We start from the raw sequence: 17,163 nt of genomic DNA on the forward strand, positions 1-17,163 counted from the left end.
TGGTCCTGAGAGCCAGCCTGTCCATCTCTGCTTGATGTAAGAAAAACATCAATAAACCACATTGCCCTTTGAATACCGGCAGCAACAGTAAATGGCGAGAAACCCGAGGAAGGCTGAGCAAACGAACCCATTATCTCGTGAAGGGCCATGTGTAAGCTGCTGTTTTTGCAATGCAGGAGCAGGGAGTGGGAGGAGCAGTTAATGTTTTCCCAGCAAGGGGAAACTCCCCGGTGGAAATAGCGCTGCGCCCTGGAAACGGAGCCCTTCACCAAACAGGGCAGTGCTTGTGCATCCTCATCTCAGCTGGGTGCTGCTGAGCAGGATACAGGCTCTGCGGCAGCAAACTGCTCCCAAAGGGTATGGGAGCGATGAGTTCCCGTCAAAGCCCTGCATGAGCACACAGGGAAGCTGAGGCCAGGGCTGAGCTCAGCCTCACAGAGTGTGCTGGCACGGGTGGGCCCCCCAGGAAGCCCTCCCCATGCCCCCCGCCCCGCTCGCCCTTCTGGCTGCATTCAGCTCACCAGCACCCACTTGCCCCAGGTGCACGAAAGGACCAGGAGTGCAGGAGCAGGGAGAAAGCAGAGTGCTCTGGCTGGGGAAAAAGCTGAAATAGGGTGGGAGCAATGGAGCTCTGGGGAGATACACAGGAAATAAAAGAGAAAAGGCTTGAAAGAGTCTTAAAGAGCAGCTCCCCACTGAAGATGGAAGGGAGAGAAGATCCACGCTGCTGACACAAGGAGAACCTAAAGCACTGGGCTTATCTGGGAGCCAGCTAGCCTAAGGCAGAGGCCACTAAACCCACTGCTGGGAATGTGGGACTTGTTTCCCTTCCTGTGCTGAGCCTCCCAGCACCAGCATACAGAGCACTGGAAGGGAAGGAGCTGCCTCCAGCAGCCAGGGCCAAAGGACAGTGGGGCTTGCTGTCAGATAAATAATGGGTTATGCAAGGGTTTGAGAGGCTCTGTTATTACGTTTCTTAGTTCTTCTTAGGCCTGACAAGACACTGTACTGCTGGCCTCCTGCATGCAGTGCTCTCCCTGAGATATTTTGGATTTGCACAGCATAAAACTTAACCCCTGCCTCAGGCTGAAACAGCAGTACCTCACCATGGGGAGGTGAAAGCCCCCGGGAAACACAGCCTGCCAAGAGTGTGAAAGCCTGAACTGCAGTCCTGAGGCTGCTGCCTCTTGGCCAGGCAGCACAGCCTAGGGAGGCGAGATCCCTGCCAGCATGCCCAGAGCTTGTACCAGCTGCGCTCAGATTGAGTGAATTTTTCCCTACATACCTAGTGCCTGGTGCCTCAGTTTCCCATCAGAAAGCAGGGTGGTCCGCTCTGGCAGGCAGGCTGGGGCTCCAGTGACAGCCTTGTGCTTCCCAGCCACTGCTTGCACCCCGGTGAGCTCTGCCTGCACAGCGCAGGCACCGCAGCTGCGGGGAACGCTGCTACCACACCATGCACAGGGCAGTCAGGCGTTTGTGCCTGAGGTATCAGAGCCACTTCGTTGCAAATACAGAGGGAGGACAGCTAGTATTTATTTCCCAAATAATGGCTCCAGTGCCCCAACCCTTGGTATGATTCTGTGTGCACAAGGCAGGCACCGGCACTCTGAGGAAAGAAACTCCACCAGAGAAACCCCAGACCTGCAGGAATAGCTCTCTCCACTATTCCAGCGTCTCCTCCCGGTGGGGCCATGGGTATGCTGAAGGATCAGGAGGGTATGAGGTGGAAGAACCAGAGAAAAGCTGCCCCCTGAGCTCTGCCCTGTGCTCTGGGAGCCGCAGGTGTCTGCGCCACGGCTCAGAGAAGTTCAGCCTCCAGCCTGGGTTGCAGTTTTCCTTATATCACTTTCAGTGATGTTCAACATTTGTTCGTTCCGGCTGTAAAACCTCTCCTGGCTCTACACCAGATATTTTCTCACCTCAGTGCCTCAGCCAGAGCAAAGATAACTGTTGGAGTATGTGCAGCTCAGACACGCTGGCCTTCGTGATTAACGCGCTCTTTGTTCCAGGTGTGCTGCATGGCAGGAGGGGTGGGAGTGAACTCCAGATGTACAGCCCCCCACGACGCCCTTGCTGCTGCAGAGGGAGGTTCGTGGCCCATGCCCTGTTGCGCAGGGCACCGTGTCCAGCGGAGAGTGGCTTTAAACAGGAGCAGAGGCCCAAGTGATGGCCGTAGCAAAGTAAAATCCAGATCTGCCGGCCCAGGCATTTGCGATCAGGAGCGCAGTGGGCAGGAGGTTTCCCAAGTTTTGTGCTCACATTAGTACAGTGTTCTGAGCACCAGCTGGGATGACGGCCCTCCTGTGCGTGCACAAACGCTGCGAGCTCCCCGTTCCCACGGGGCTCGCTCTCCTCACAGGTCAGGCTGACAAACGGGAGCAGGACAAAGCCTCTGGCGACTTTCCCTGAGCCTGCAGCATCCCACACGGGCCAGCCCGAGGGAGCCCAGGCAACCAGCTCCAGCACCTCTGTTGCTGAAGGGCTGTCGGCACAGCTGAGCGGCACGAAGAAGTCGGTTCGCTTTGGGACAGAGCTTGATGAAAACCCCAGAAATAGGAACACTTGAACCAGTTCCCACAGCCAGGTTAGTGCCCGAGGGTGGGGACAGCTTCATGTATGGAGAAGGAGCCTCAGAGCAGCTGCTGCTCTGCTTACAGCAGGATTTCACGTTGCAAAGCTCTGCTCGTTTTTCACTCCCAGGAAGCGAATAGTCTCTTGTTTAACCAGCCCAGGAAGCCCCTGATGGGGTGCCCACCGGGTTTGGGACAGAGAGAAGTGACGTTCCCTGGAAGGTGGCTTCCTCTTCGTTTCGCTGCCCGGTCTGAAGTCTCTCCTGGTGAGCCAGAAGTGGAGGAAGATCTTTGGGGGCTCTTGTCGGGGCTGAGGGCGAGAAGGCAGCGAGTGACCCCGGGGACACCCACCGCCCGTCTGCCACCGGCGAGCTGTGCACCCTCCGAGGGCACCGTGTCCCCCGGCTGCTGGCGGGGCCCCCCCCGTGCCCCCTCTCTGCGCGGAGGGCAGCCCGAGCGGGGCTGCCCCAGCGCCTTCCCCCCGCCGGCACCCTCCGGGCTGGCGCCGCGGGACGGGGACGGGACAAGCCCCCGCCAACCGCGACGCCGCGCAACCCGCGGTGCTGCCGGGTGGCGCCGGCGGGGGAGCGGGGTGAGGCGGGGGGTGCCCCGCCGCCCCCGGCTCCTCTCCGCCTGAACACCGTCCCCATGCCCCCTCCCGGGAGGGCACCCGCAGCCCGCCCACCCCCTCCGCGGGGCAGCGCGGCGCGGTCCCCGGTAGCGGCGGGGCGGAGCTGTCCTTCAGCACCACGGCACCTGCCGCCGCCGGTGCCCGGGCCGGGCGGTGAACGGGCGGCGGCGGCGGCGGCGGCGGCGGGGGGCGGCGGGGAGGTGGGGGGGGGGGGGGGGGGAGGCGGCCGGTCGGTCGCGCAGGCGCAGGGCTGCGCGGCTCCTCAAGGTGTTGGCGGCGCGGCCGAAGATGGCGACAGACTGAGGGCATGGGGCCCGGCGGCGGCGGGCGCGGCGCGGCCCGCGAGCTGGCGCAGCCGACGGGGAAGCGGAAAGCCGAGTGAGCGTGGGCCGGGGCATGCCCCCGAGCGGCGGGCGGCGCGCCGCGGCCGGGGCCGGGGCCGGGGCGGGGAGCGGCGGCGGCGGCGGCGGCGGCGGCGGGGCCGGGGCAGCGCGGCGGCCGGCGGCGGCCTGTAGGCGGGGGCGCGGGCATGGCGGCGGCGGCGGCGGCGGCGGCGGCAGCGCGGCGCGGCGGCCGCAGGTGACAGCGGCGGCAGCGCGGCGCGCCCCGCCGCCGCCGCCGCCGCCCCCCCGCGCCGCCCCCGCAGCATGATCCGCGGCGCCTGGATGTACCCCCGCGGGGGAGCCGCCGGCGGGGCGGTGTGCTGCGCGCCGCGCCGCAGCGACAAGCCGGTGGCCGACCCCGAGCGGGCGCAGAAATGGCGCCTCTCGCTGGCCTCGCTCCTCTTCTTCACCGTCCTCCTCTCCGACCATCTGTGGCTCTGCGCCGGGGCCAAGCTGCGGGCGCGGGAGCGGAGCGGCGCCGGGCGGCCGCGGAGCCGCGGGCCGCGGGCCCTGCTGGCGGCCGAGCCGGCGGGCGGCAGCTGCGAGGCGCTGCTCGGTAACCTCAGCCGGGCCCCCGGGCCCTGCCCCGCCGCCCGCGGCGACCTGGACTCGGCCTGCGCCCGGCTGCACGCCCTGCAGCGGCCGCGGGGCTCCCCGGCCGGCGCGCCCCTCCGCTCGCCCCCCGCCGCCGCCCCCTTCTTCGCCTCTCCCTCCTCCAAGAGGACCTTCCTGCAGGCTTACTTTAGGAACTTCAACCTCTCCTTTTGTGATACTTACACGATCTGGGACCTGCTGCGGGAGATGGCCGGCCCGGACGGCCTGGACTGCAGCGTGGACAACCTGATGGTGGACTTGGTGGTGGCGGCAGCCGGGGCGCTGGGCGGGGAGGCCTGTAGCAGCTGCGTCCAGGCGTACCAGCGGCTGGACCAACACGCTCAGGAAAAATACGAGGAGTTCGACCTCTTGCTGGAGAAGTACTTGCAATCAGAAGACTACTCGGTCAGATCCTGCCTGACAGACTGCAAGGTAGGACGGGGGGGGGGGGGGGTTGCTCCGGGCTCGCTCCCGCCGAGCGGCGCGCTGTCCCGCAGCCCCGCGGGGGTCCTGGCTGTGGGAGAGGGCCGTGGCCCTCCTGCCCCCCACGCCTGCCGGAGCTGGGCTCCCGCCTGCCCGCGGGCTGGGGAGTCTCCCTCTGCCCCCGAAGCCTGGCAGTGCCAGCGGGATGGGACTGGAGCCCTCCAGGCAGCTGGGACGGGGCGGTGGGAGCGAGCGGGCAGAGCGGGGCTCGGCCTGAGCGTGCGTGCGCTCACGCGTCCCTTCGCACTCATCCATGCTCCCCGCCAGCCTCACCTGCGCCCCTTTACGCACGCACCTCTGTGCGCACAGGCTGAGCTGGGGCGGGCGGGGGGGCCCCTCACCGCTGCCTCTGGCCTGCTGGTGCTGCCAAGTGCTGGGGCAGGCCAGAGCTCTGCCCGCCCGTTGTTTGGCTGAGCTGTGTAGATGAGCGGTGACCTGAGATGAACCATGGTGCCAGAGCCCCTTCCCCGCACGCAGCGTCTCTTTTTGAGTCCTTCCACCCCTTTTCCCCAGGGAGATGGGCCGGGGGTGCCAGGATGTGCCTCCCCACTTGGCATTCCCCCAGCGTCACCGACTGTCCCCAGCCCCGGAACACAGTCCATGTTCCGAAAGCACATGATTTGCCTCCCACAGCATCCATAGCCTCGAGCCTCAGCATGATGCCCTCTCCTCTCCAAAATGAGAGTCGTGGTCACAACTCTGTCCGGGGCCCCCGGCACGGTTCTGCTGGGCGCACCCCTGCTTTCTCACCGGCCCCAGTGCCGTGTCTCCTCCAGCCTCCGCCTGCTCCGAGCTGCCTGGCTCACCTGCGTGTGCTCCCTCCAGACATCACCTCTGGGAAGCGTCATGGTCTTGATAATTAAACCTGCTTTCCCTTTCTTGGACCCATGTCTTGGGGGAGAGGCAGCAGGGTGTGTTACAGCATTGTCTCCAGAGGGAGGATGGCAGAGCATCCCCCGGTGATAGGACGGGTCTTGGCCACCGCTCTTCTGGGAGAGTTTTGAGGGACACTTGGAGCTGCGGCGGTGGCGCGGGTGGCTCCCAGCGTGGCGTTTGTCCCCTGGGAAGGCGCAGGAACAGCACCGGGGCACAGTGTCGGGGACACCGAGGTGCTGCCTTTCATCAAGGGCACAATGGCGAGATCCTAGCCGCCACTCTCGTGCCTGTCTTTCTTCATCACTGTTGTGAGGAGCTCGTTTTGGAAAGGACCTAGTGCTGGCGTTCTGGGCTGGTGCCAGGCCAGGTAATTACAATCTGCTTGCCCAAATTCCCCCTGCGGTTTCAAAAGTACGTAGTATTCAGCCTGCACCGTGTGGTTTGGTCCTGCTGCTCCGCTTCCGCAGTGAATGAAGGGATTCAGCGCTGCGCTGCTCCCGCTCCCGGGGTCCCAGCAGAAGTGGGGTCTTCCTGTGCCGTCTCCTGTAGCGTGTATAGACACCCTCACTTCAGGCTTGGCATCCACCAGAAAAATAAGAAAATAATCATTACCTTTGGGTCTTGGGCAAGGAGATGTTCCCATGGACTCTAAAGGATCTAGAAACAGAGCCGTGCTTAGATGAGTCTTCATTAAGTGTCCCTGGTCTTAACATCCGTGAGGAGAAAACAAGGAACAAGCAGAGAAGACGCAGAGCTGCAGGTAGCAGCGGCAAGATGAGTACCTCCTAACTTGCTCCGTGTCACGCTGACAGTCGCACCCTTAGAGCATCTGGGAGCACCAGCTCTGCGATTTCACAGGCAGCATTGGGGAAGCAACAGGCAGGCACGAGCAGCAGGGTCAACCTCTACATGCTCACCTGGGCCACCCGCGAGGACATTTCCAGTGCGGGTGCCCGAGTCTGCCCGCACTGACCCCAGCCGCGCAGCACGTGCTCGTTTCAGTCTCTCGTGAAAATCAGGCCACTTGTTTAAGGTGCTTCAATACATATTTAGGTGCCTTACTTCGGACTTTCACAGCTACGAGTCTCTACCTTGCCCTCTCAGTGGCTGTTCCCCATTTGTGAAATGAGGCTAACGCCAAACTCATCCAGTGTTGTGGTGACGAGTGAGTTTTGGCCTGATTTCAAGTCCCCTGGACTTCAGCAGGGGCTGCAGTTACTCATTGCATTGAAAAAATCTGGCTGGCGGGATTTTTAAAGCAGCCTGAATTTGTGATTCCTATCCAGATGCTGAATAATACCCGCTTGTAAATGACAGCATAGAGCTACCGCTTGATGGTTGGAACTAGATGGTCTTTAAGGTCAGTTCCAACCAAACCGTTCTATGATTCTATGATACGAGAGCAAATGACAGCAAAATAGGAGAGGAGTGGAGGAAAATATAATAGACAGCTCAGCCAGCGTGAGAGGCTCCTGCAAAATCCTTGTAGCAGGACTCTGGCTGCAGAGAACCCTGTAGCTGGGTAAACAGGATTTAAATAATGCTTCTGGGGCTGGGTGAGTATGCGGGGCAGGGGACTGTGCTCACTGTGGGAGGTTAGTGCTGGGGGGCGTTAGTGCTGCCTCCCATTTGCATCCTTCCTATTCCATAAAAGCGGCTGGAAAAACAAGGCGGGGAAACAAAGCAGCTCCAGTTCACCTGCACACAGCCTCCCTCTGCAGAGCCACGTACCCCCCCCATAATTCCGTCCCCAAGGAGCAGTGCGGCTCAGTAAAGAGCACGCATGGAGCTCTTTGGCAGCCGAATCACCCCGGTGATTTTGGCTCTTTATTGCATCTGCTTTAAAACAAGAACAACAAAAGCCCCTCCAGAGCAGCTGGTTCCTTCTTATGGCAGCAGGTTTGACCCTGAGTTAAAAACTTGGAAACAGCTAAGCGTTGTGGGTTGGTTTCAGGAGACACACAAGTCCCGTCGTTCCTTGTTAATAAATTATCCTGAGGGCTGCCCCTGGTTTCAGGGCACTGCGCTCAGCGGGGGAAAGGCAGCTGCGCGCCGGGGGGTGAGCAGCATCCCGAGTATCCAAACCCTGGATCCGTCTGCACCCGGAGCCTGGGGGAGCGCTCAGGGATAGCTGGGCCAAAATCTCCCTGGGAGCTGTGGGAGATAGAAATACCATGAAATGGTGGGGTCTCTGTGTAATTCAGCTGCTTAGATTTCTCATTGCTGTAATACTCTCGTAGGCCTTTTTATTTTCTGCTCGAAAATAATTCCCAGGCAGATCCCGCTTTCTCCATGCGTTGTTGTTATTCCCGTGCAGCACCATCAGCTTCCAAATCACACTCTGAAAATGTTTTACTTATTACTCCTACAACTAACACCAAAAATCCCTGTGGCTGAGAGACAGTGAAAATACATTTCTCGGGTTTATTGTTTGTTTGCATTTTACATTTGATGGGGTTTGGTGGAGGCTGGCTCACACAGCCCCTCGCAGGCAGAGTCCCCGGCACCGTGCAAACAGGGGAGGGAGAGGACAAAGCGGGTCCACAAGGTCCATCCATCTTCTGAAATACATTTTCCCTCTTGCAGTGAAGAAGACCTGAGTGCCAGCTGCTGGGATCATGATGGTAGTTAACAGTGACGTGCATAAAAGAGGTGGAAAATACTTGTGCTTTTCCGCCTATAAGAGGGAAAATTCATTAAATGAATTGGGAGAGCTCCCTGCCGCCTCCATCTCCCCTCTTCCTGTGCAACTTGTACCCTTTGTCACTGCAAGACACAGTGAACTTCGTGCACCCAGCAGTTGTGGTGACACATTGGTAGCATCCTTCAAAAAGGCTCGGGGAGGTCACGGCCCAGGGATGTGGATGTTGCAGCTGATTGTCCCTCGGGAGATGCGGGGCAGTGGCAGCCCTTGCAGCATGTGAACCGTCAGCTCAGGCTTTGCGGGACTTAGTGCAGGATGAAATCCCCGTCCCTCCAAAGTGATGCCCTACGGGTTGATTGTGGCTGGTTTGTGCCTTTTTTCTGTCTTTCTGAACAGGCAAAAAGCAGCATTGCTCCAGGTCAGCCGCTGCCAGAGGAGTGGTTTGTTTCTGTAAAAGCAGAACACAGCGTTTGTGCTGTCTCCTTCACCAACAGCCACTACGGAGAGCTCTCCTAAAAGTGCACACTCCCACCAGTACTAGGGCAAATCAAGATCTATGGGACAAAGCCTGCTGAATTAAGGACTCATTAGGTTGCAAGAAACAAAGCTGTGGGGAGAGAAGGACTGACAGCCAGGAGCTGCAGGGCCAGCGCTGGTAACAGAGCGCTGGTGGGAAGGCAAGGCTGGACAGGACCTGTAGCATCTCAAATTATATTAGATTACCAGGGCTTCTCTGTGCGCGTCGGCCAGGGGCTGTTGAATCCCACTGCGACACTGGGCAGATCTGTTTCTGCACCTCTGGTTTCCCCATTACCTACCAGAGGGCCCATCTAGGGGAGCCTGGCAGGGCAAGATTTCACTCCCGAGGCTTTCGTGACATGCCGGTGTTTCCCTGCTGTGGGTGCCCGGGCGATGCGGTGAGTTGATGGAGGCTGGTCCCTGCTGTAAGGTGCTGTGGCATCGCGCCTGGCACAGCCCGTACCGAACGGCACAGCCCACAGTGAGCAGCTGGGGGGCAAAGCTGCAGTGACCGGGTTCACCACCTTCTGGGGGTCCTGTTTTCTTGGTCTTGTTTGGCCAGAAATAGCATCAGCGATCGGCATCTCGGCCGAGCTTCCCTCCCTGTGGAGCATCTTCTGGAAACTCGAGTGCACTGGGACCAGGAGCTTTGGGAGGGCCATATCTGGGGGGGCATTCTGGTGCCAGGGACACCTCTTAGGGGAACCAGAGCAGTGTTTTATCTTCACAAAAGCAGATCGAGTTGAGTTTGTCTGGGCTGGGCTTAACCAAAATGCTGCTCAACCTGGTATGCTCTGTCTCCGAGCCTGGATGGCTCCTTGCATGGAGACCCTCATGCAGAGGGGAGGTACCTTGAGACCCACAGCAAAAGTAGTTTCACCAAAATCTTGCTTTTTTTTTTTTTTTTCTTCATTATTATTATTACAAAAAAATGTAGTTACATTACTATTGTGGCTTCCAGAGAATCTGCTGATGAGTAACTGCAAAGCTGCACCCTGGGCCTGGTCCCCTCTTGCAGCATGTTAATGTTCGTGGGTGCTGCACCAGGAGCAGCAGTACCCGGGAGGGGAGAGGCAGCACCTGGAGCTTTTCTTCAGGAGCGAGCCTGGCTGGTGAGGTGGAGCTTTACTGGCATTTCATGAGGTGCAGAAAAGTTCCAGAGTGAATTCCAGAGTAATTCCAGGCGATCAGCACAAGTATGTCATTTGGCAGCTTTAGCAAGACCACATGCATGAGCTTAGCCAAGCACGCAGCTCCACGTTACACACCAATTCCATGTAAGCAAAGGTAATTTTTTTCAGCCCTGCACAAAGATGTGATTAAATTGTATAAAGAATTTGAACAAAAGGAATGTGTGGGTTCAGGCGTATAGTTACTGCGGCCACCGCCTCTGGCACGGCCCGATTCCTGCGCCTTGTGTCAGGTGCCACCTCGATGCTTGAATACCGAGATCGAAGATCAAAAAGCAGAAGAACCAAAAACTGATGGATGAAAGGAGTTTGCTCTGTAATAATAATAAAAAAAATGTCAGTGTGTCAGAAATCCTCCAGCAGTGCCCAGGACATGTGGAAGCGCTGCGAGCCAGGAGGGAAGAGGGATGCTGAGCCGGTGCTTGGATGGTCCTGAGCTTTGCTTGGGGTTGAGACATCTCGAGAAGCCTGGGGGTGTGTGGTGGGCTGGTGGCCAGACCCACACAGTTGCTGTGGGCTGAAGCAACCTGGGGTGGGGGCAGCAGCCGTGGGGTGCTCCCCCCGCAGCGCTTGGCTGGGTTGCTGGGTGGTGGTGTGAAGGCAGAAGGGGACTTACTGCTGGTTTCAGTGGTGTTTGGCTGCCTGCTTTGCGCTGGTTGGTTGTCTATTAGTCCTCACCTGTTAACGCCTGTCGGTGGTGCTTAAGGGAAAAAAATAGCAGTTTATAAAGGCAGCAAGTCTCCATGCAGCAACAGGCAGGTCGGCAAATGGTGCAGGGGAAAGCGCGAGGGAGGGTGAGAGATCTGTCTCCATCAAACTGTCACCAAGTAGCTACAAGTGACGCAGGCGCCAGCGCCTGTTCCTGTGCCCGTGTGCTCCTGGCTGTGCCTGCTGCCGCCGGTGCTGGATGCACGCGAGCCCGGGTTCCTCTCCGCGTGTGCCTGTCCCTGGGAGCAGGATGTGCGCAGGGGCTTCGCCGGTGGGGTGGAACGAGCTGCTCGGAGAAGCAGGCTCTGCTCTGGTGGTAGAGGCGCGGTGTGATACTTCAGCAGCTAACGATGCCTTTTGGAAAGCGTCCGGCGTGCCGTGGTCCCAGGCTCTGGGAGTCACCTAGCTCAGCAGCGTGTGCGACGGTGTCAGCAAAATGTGTGACCTGGCAAAATCACACACACACACACACACACACACACACACACACCCCCACCCTCCCCGTTCCCCCTTGCTCTACACATCCATTGTCACAGGCTGCTTGGGGTGGCCCAGATTGGGGACAGCTCGCAATGCTGCTTTCCATAACAGGCAGCAATACATGCTGTCCCCATGGACAAAGGGATCTGCTAGTGTCACACCGACTGCCAGCCATGTGAGCATCCTTGTGTTGCTGGGAGAGAGGAGGCAGCACCCTCCCCATAGCCCAGCACCGAGAGGTGGAAGAGGATGCACATAGTATCTACTTGAACGCAGGACATTGCTGGACCTGCCTGTGTAAAGGGCTTCATGTGGTCCCAGGCTCAGTACAGGCATCTTCTGTATCAGGAAAGGAGGCTTTTGTGCACGGCAGGCATCACACACAGCCTGGCCTCTCACCGTGGCAGAGCCCCCGGCACCACCACAGGGCTCAGCACCTCGGAGCCCTGAGGACCACACACACCAGCCCCCCTGCACCCCAGGAGGCAGCAGGGTCTTGTGAAAACATCCCACTTCCCCAGGCCTGGCCCCACAGTTGCTGCACAGGGCTTTTCCTCTGCTGCCCAGCTCCAGAGCTGCCTGCCAGGGTCAGAGGCAGCAGGCAAGCAGCGGAGACAGGAGCGCAGGGTATACCTGGCTGCCAGGGGCTATTCCTGCTGTCACCAGAATGCCATTAGGATGCGACTCATGCCCGGCTCCTCACAGAAGAAGCTCGGCTCTGCTGTCATTTGAAGGGCAATGACTCAGGGACAGCAAATCTGTGAATGAGACACGGAGGCTGCTTGGGCGAGAAGTAGCCATCTGTCCACGCTGCCTGCAGCCCCGGCTCCCGTGGGCAGAGCCGGCAGCTGCCTGCTCTGGGGAGGCTCAACCAGTTCAGCCTCACTCTTCTTCCCCACTTGGCTTTTGCTCTCGGCTTCTCCCCGGAGCCTCTCTTCCAGCCTTGCTCCTGGAGTGTCAGAGGGAGGAGTGGTGCTGGGTGTGCACAGCCAGCAAGGGCTCCCCCAGACTCTGCTGATGTGGCCGTTGTGTTAAAAAAGGCAGCGTGAAACAGCATCACCTGACAAGTTTTTGGCTTTCCAGAGTCCTGCTTGCATGAGCATCCCGGTGTTCCCAGTCCTGGCTGGAGAAGCAAACACTGCCTGCCCCGCTCATTCCCTCGGGAGTTAAAGATACACATTTGGCATCTCAGCTGACATCTTATCTCTGCACAGCAGCTTCTGCAGTGCTTCTGGTGGATGGAGGCTGCGGAGGGGTGTGAGGGACGAAGGGGCAGCAAGGGGAGCTGGAGAGTGGGGACTCTGGAGCCATCAGTGGTGGCGGGGATGGGGGGATTCTCCTGGTGAGGACTGTACCGGCACCTCTGTATCGCAGAACAGGGAGCCTGGTGCACCTCATGCCCGCAGGCACTGTGCTGCACAGGTCCCCAACACTCTGCTGCTGGGTGTTACAGAGGGAGAGAAGACAAGCGGAGATTTTCTTGGAAGTTTCTGAGCCTGACGCGTTTTGGAAAGGGCAGTGGGGGCTGACTAGTGCATGGGCAGCAAGAGCTGTATTTTGTGTTTAACACAGTACGAGTGGAAAGTTCAGCCCTCTCCAGATCTAGGTCTCTCCCTGACCTGCTCCTGGTCTTCAGTGTCATCTTCCATAGAGCTGGATGGTGAAAAATAAGAATGACCCCATAACCAAGAGAAGTAAGTTGTAAAAGGAGGTAAATCCTCATGTTTGAGAATGCAGAGCAACTACCGCCAGCCCGAGGTTAGATGGGAGCTCTGCTCAGGATGGTTTATTCCTCACAACAGAGTGGCAGGTCCTGGTCCTGAGCCTAAGGGAAGCCTCCCTCATTCCACCCCAGGCCTCTTCTGGCCTCACTCATGGGGGCCCTCCACCTGCTTTCTCTAGAATTTCCATTCCAGTCCAAGGAAATATCACTGAGCTACTGTCTTCCCATGAGATGCTTCAGTTTCCAAGAACTGGCATTTTCAAAAAGGGAAAAAAAAACCCCACCTTTGGCCAGAACATTCCCAGGCAGCCACATTACCAAGCACTGCACCAGCAGCTCACCCACTGCACACACCTGCCTCTGCAAACCAGGGCAGGAGATGCTCATGGAGGTGGGGAGAAGTCCTCCAGCACAGCCACCTCCTCCCCTGCATGTCCCCCACCCCTGGAGTGGTCCTGGCTCATTGAGCCTTGTCTGGGCAGGGGGCAAGCCTTGGGCAAACAGGGGCAAGTGTTGGGGATGATTATTTCACAAGCAGCTGCTGGTCTCCTCCCACTATGTGTGGGTTGTTGCTAACGGGTCTGCAGCCCCCATCAAGTAGAGAGGGGATATTTGGGTGTGCAGATGCTGGTGTAGCTTGCAGAGCTCTCTGGGGGTAAGTTTGAGATGTTCCCTGCTCCCACATCCATCCCAAAGGTCTCTGAGGTGTCTGGGTACGCCAGCTGCACAGGTTCAGGCTGCTTGGTGGGAGCAGGCACAGGTAGGAGATGCAGGAGGTGTTGCTGGGGTGGAGAAGCACTGCGAGTTTTGCTGGCTCCCTGCACTGGTTGCCTCGTGCTGTTGGGGGGTTTTGCTCCTGGATGCTGTCTCCAGATCCTTATTTGATCCCTGGGGTTCTTCAGGGCATGGCTGCTAGCAGAAATGCCATCTGTAGAAATGCTGTTTGTCATTTCTGTTTGGCAACATTTTGTAACCTGTCCGGTGCATCCATCATCCCCCCTCAGCCTGGCCCTGCTTCCTGCGGGACTGGCAGGGATTGGAAATGTGTATCCAGGGAGTGCATCTGCCTGTTGAGGAGGGATGCTTGTGCAGGCAGGGCATGTACAACGCCAAAGTCCTGTGATTTTTGCTGCCTGCTGCTTAGTTTCTAGGTGAATTGTAGGTGTGTGGTTTGGATCTGTACATCTGTAAGTTGTTTGGATCCCATTAGCTGTCGTACCTGGGGTTGGAAGCACTTGAATTGTTGCGGCCTGATGCTGAGCTGGTTGGGTGTGTGGAAAATCAATCTGAGGAGGTGCTTGCAAAAACTAAGGCATTTGGCTCAATGATGTTTGTGAACGTTGCCCAGGGTTCCCCTGTTACATCTGCAGCACGGCTGGAGAAGCAGTGTCCTCAGGAATCTCTGTGTATGTATGCAAGAGCAGCATTTATTTACCATCAGGCACTGCTTGTTTGTCGTCATTCATTGCTCTTGTTAAAATGAGATTGTTGGGGAACAGCAGTAGCTTCTGGGATGGAGGGCTGGCTTGGAGCATGGTCCTGGGGCGGCGATGAGCCCAGGGCATGAGGCAGCTCTCTGGATGCTTCTTGCTCGTGGAGATGCAGGGGAAGCACTTCCACTCTGCAGGACATAATTAACATCATACTGTGCTTTGGAAGTTCAAATCTCTGTGTTAGTGTTACCAGAGATGCAGACCCCTTGTTCGGCCCCCTTGTCTTGTGGCACCCTGCCTGCAACTCGCTGCTTTCCCTCCTGCACCCATTTGCTCTGTGGGTGCCAGGGTGCTGGGCACGCAGCCCTGAGGCTCCAGTTGCCGGCTCTTTTCAAGGGTCTGGCAAGCAGCAGTGGTGGGGGGAGCCCTGGGGCTTGCCCACATCCTGGCTCCTGGCCTGGGGCGGCGAGGCAGCCTGTGGGCAGGGCTGGCACAGGGGAACCGAGCAGACATGCAGCTGCCTTTGTGGCAGCTTTACAGAGGGGAGAGAGCCCCAGCCTGGCCTGGGCTTGCTCCAGGGGAGAGCAGCAGGGATGCGGCTTCCCCACAGGAACATATCCCTTGAGGCTCCCTGCCTGAGGAGGAGCGATGCCATCCGAGAGCATCTGCCCACTGCTCACCATGGAGACTGAGAGTTATCCTGGGTTTTTTCCCACTGCCGCAGGTGTGTTAAGGCCCCACCTGGAAGGGAGGGGGAGATTTTTGCCAGTGGTGTTCAGCCGGGGATAAAGGAAGGGGCTCCAGCTCTGATGCCAGCCATGTCCAGTCTCCTTCTCCATCAGTAGTAGCTGCCAGGAGTGGTGATAAGCACCTAGGAAATCATCTTTTGCTGCATTTGCCTTTAGTTTAAGGGAGCTCTGCACACAAGTTAAGTGTAACAGACCCTTGCTGCCACCCAGACAACACCAGCATCGGTGTGGGAGGCTGTGCACCCCATCTCCAACCCCGAAAGGTGCATGGGAGCCGGGCTGCTGAGGCGGGACGCTCCCATCTCCCTGCTGTTTGCTGCATGGGGAAGCTGGGATGGGCCAGATCCTGCTGCTCCCTCTGCTCCGTGAGGTGCCCCAGGCATGGCACAGGGTCCCTCCCACCCCAGATGTGCCTTAGGCCCTGTGCCACGTCGTGTTCCCATTTGTACGAAATGGGACCTTGCAGGATGCTGTGCACCCTTCAAGCACTTGAGTGAGAACAAAGGGCTCCTGGCAGCGTGCAGGATGGGGCCCTTCCACGTGCATCAGTTGTGAGGGCAGCCCTGTCGTGACACCCCAGTGTAGCCCTGGCTGGGCTGGGCACTCGCACCCTTCTGAAAATGGTGCTTCAGCCTCACCACTCCTTGGAAGGCAGATGTACCAGATCTGCTGGAGAAACTTCTTTCTTGCCCCCATCAGCTGGTGGGTAATTTATGGTTCGTGGCACTGAAGTGTCTAGCCTTTATTTTTTTATATCCTATCTAATGTAACAGGATGTTCTCATTATCTGTATAAATGTTTAATCTACTTTTGAATCCTGCTAGGCTCCTGGCTGCAGCAGTATCTAATGGGAGTGAATTCCTCAAGCGATGCTAATAGATTGCAGAGACCTGACTTTCCCTCTGTCCCAACTCGTTTGTGTTCATCTTCAGCTTCACAGCGGTCTTTAATTACTTTTTAACTGATTGGGCTGATAGCAGACTAGGCTGCTAACTAACCCACTGGTTACCTGCAGCCTCACCAGGAGGCTAGCCTTTTTCCATGTTTTTCCAGAGCTGTGCCAGCTAGTGTAACTACTTCAAAGGCATCCCTGTGCTGGCGAGGAGCCCTCCTGCCATCTGAGGTGCTCTGAAACCCCCAGGTGTTATTTTTAGGATGCTGGTTAATGGTCTTCTGGATTCTCTCTTCCTGCAGCTGGGCTCCTACAGCACTTGGGACTGGATGCTTCCCCCAGCCTATCTGCATTGTCTTTTTCTTTTTTTTTTTTTTTTTTTTGGTAGCTGAGCCGTGGTTCAGTTATAGCTGCTTAAAGAAGTGTCACACTGGAGCTAAACGCTGCTCTCCCAGCCTCTGCTTGGCTTTTTCTTGCCTTCTGCTGCTCTTTTCTTCTGTTCTTGCCATCTCTTGGCATTAGTGCTTGGTTCAGCCCCCTCTGCAAGGCAGCTAGGCAGGGCTATGTACTGGGGGGGCTGATGAGGAGCTGTTATTCGGTTACTCCTGCAGACAGCATCAAGCTGGAGCTGCTCGACCCTCCTGTGGCCTCGGGCTGGCTGCTCGGGCGAAATTTCATTTCTCATTGTTGTCTTGTTATGACACTTATGACAGTCTGGAGGTGGGTAGCTGGAGTCGCTCATCCTTTATTACTGAGTTGGTCGGGTTTTGTTGCTGCTTTGACACACCACACCCCCCTCATGTATCCCACGCTTCTGACCCTGCTCTGCCAGGGGCCAGCACAGAAACGCTCCCCACGTGGCTTCACACCAGTGATGGGGCTCTGCCTCGTCCGCTTCTTGCGGAAACATGTTGTGTCAGGAGCTTCTCTGGGAGGCTAAAGGCTTAGTCCCAGTGCAGGGGTGCAGCCTGGCTGTGAGCACAGAGCTCCTGTGCCCAGACTTGAAGGTGAACTCAGTGCTGGAGCGTCCCAGTGGCATCGCAGCCCTGTGGCAGGAGAGAGGGAAGGGCTGGGGCTCTGGCGACCTGCTGAAATGCATCTCTGGCTGCATGGTAACCGGGGTGGTTTTGGGAGGGAGGACTTGGCACATCCCCAGCGAGTGATGGCTGGGTGACCAAGCTGTCCCCTCTCCCTGTTCCTCTGTGGCCAATCCCGAGGAGTGGGACAGGTGCCCAGGTCTGGTTTGGTGTGTCTGGGCCAGGTGATGCCAGTCTGGTTTGGTGTTTCC

The 17,163-nt window shown here is 58.1% G+C and overlaps 1 protein-coding gene across 1 annotated transcript in view; it reads left to right on the forward strand.

Annotated features, from left to right (window-relative positions):
* Positions 1 to 3,782: 3,782 nt before the first annotated feature.
* Positions 3,783 to 17,163, forward strand: part of NALF2 (NALCN channel auxiliary factor 2) — a 31,903-nt gene continuing 18,522 nt past the window's right edge. The window contains exon 1 of the mRNA XM_042807411.1: positions 3,783 to 4,610. Within this exon, the coding sequence (XP_042663345.1) occupies positions 3,849 to 4,610 (762 nt within the window). The 5' untranslated portion in view covers positions 3,783 to 3,848. The remainder of the gene's footprint in view (positions 4,611 to 17,163) is intronic.

This window comes from Tyto alba, unplaced genomic scaffold, assembly GCF_018691265.1.
Source record: "Tyto alba isolate M040663 unplaced genomic scaffold, T.alba_DEE_v4.0 Super-Scaffold_5, whole genome shotgun sequence".
Classification (NCBI taxonomy): Eukaryota; Metazoa; Chordata; class Aves; order Strigiformes; family Tytonidae; genus Tyto; species Tyto alba.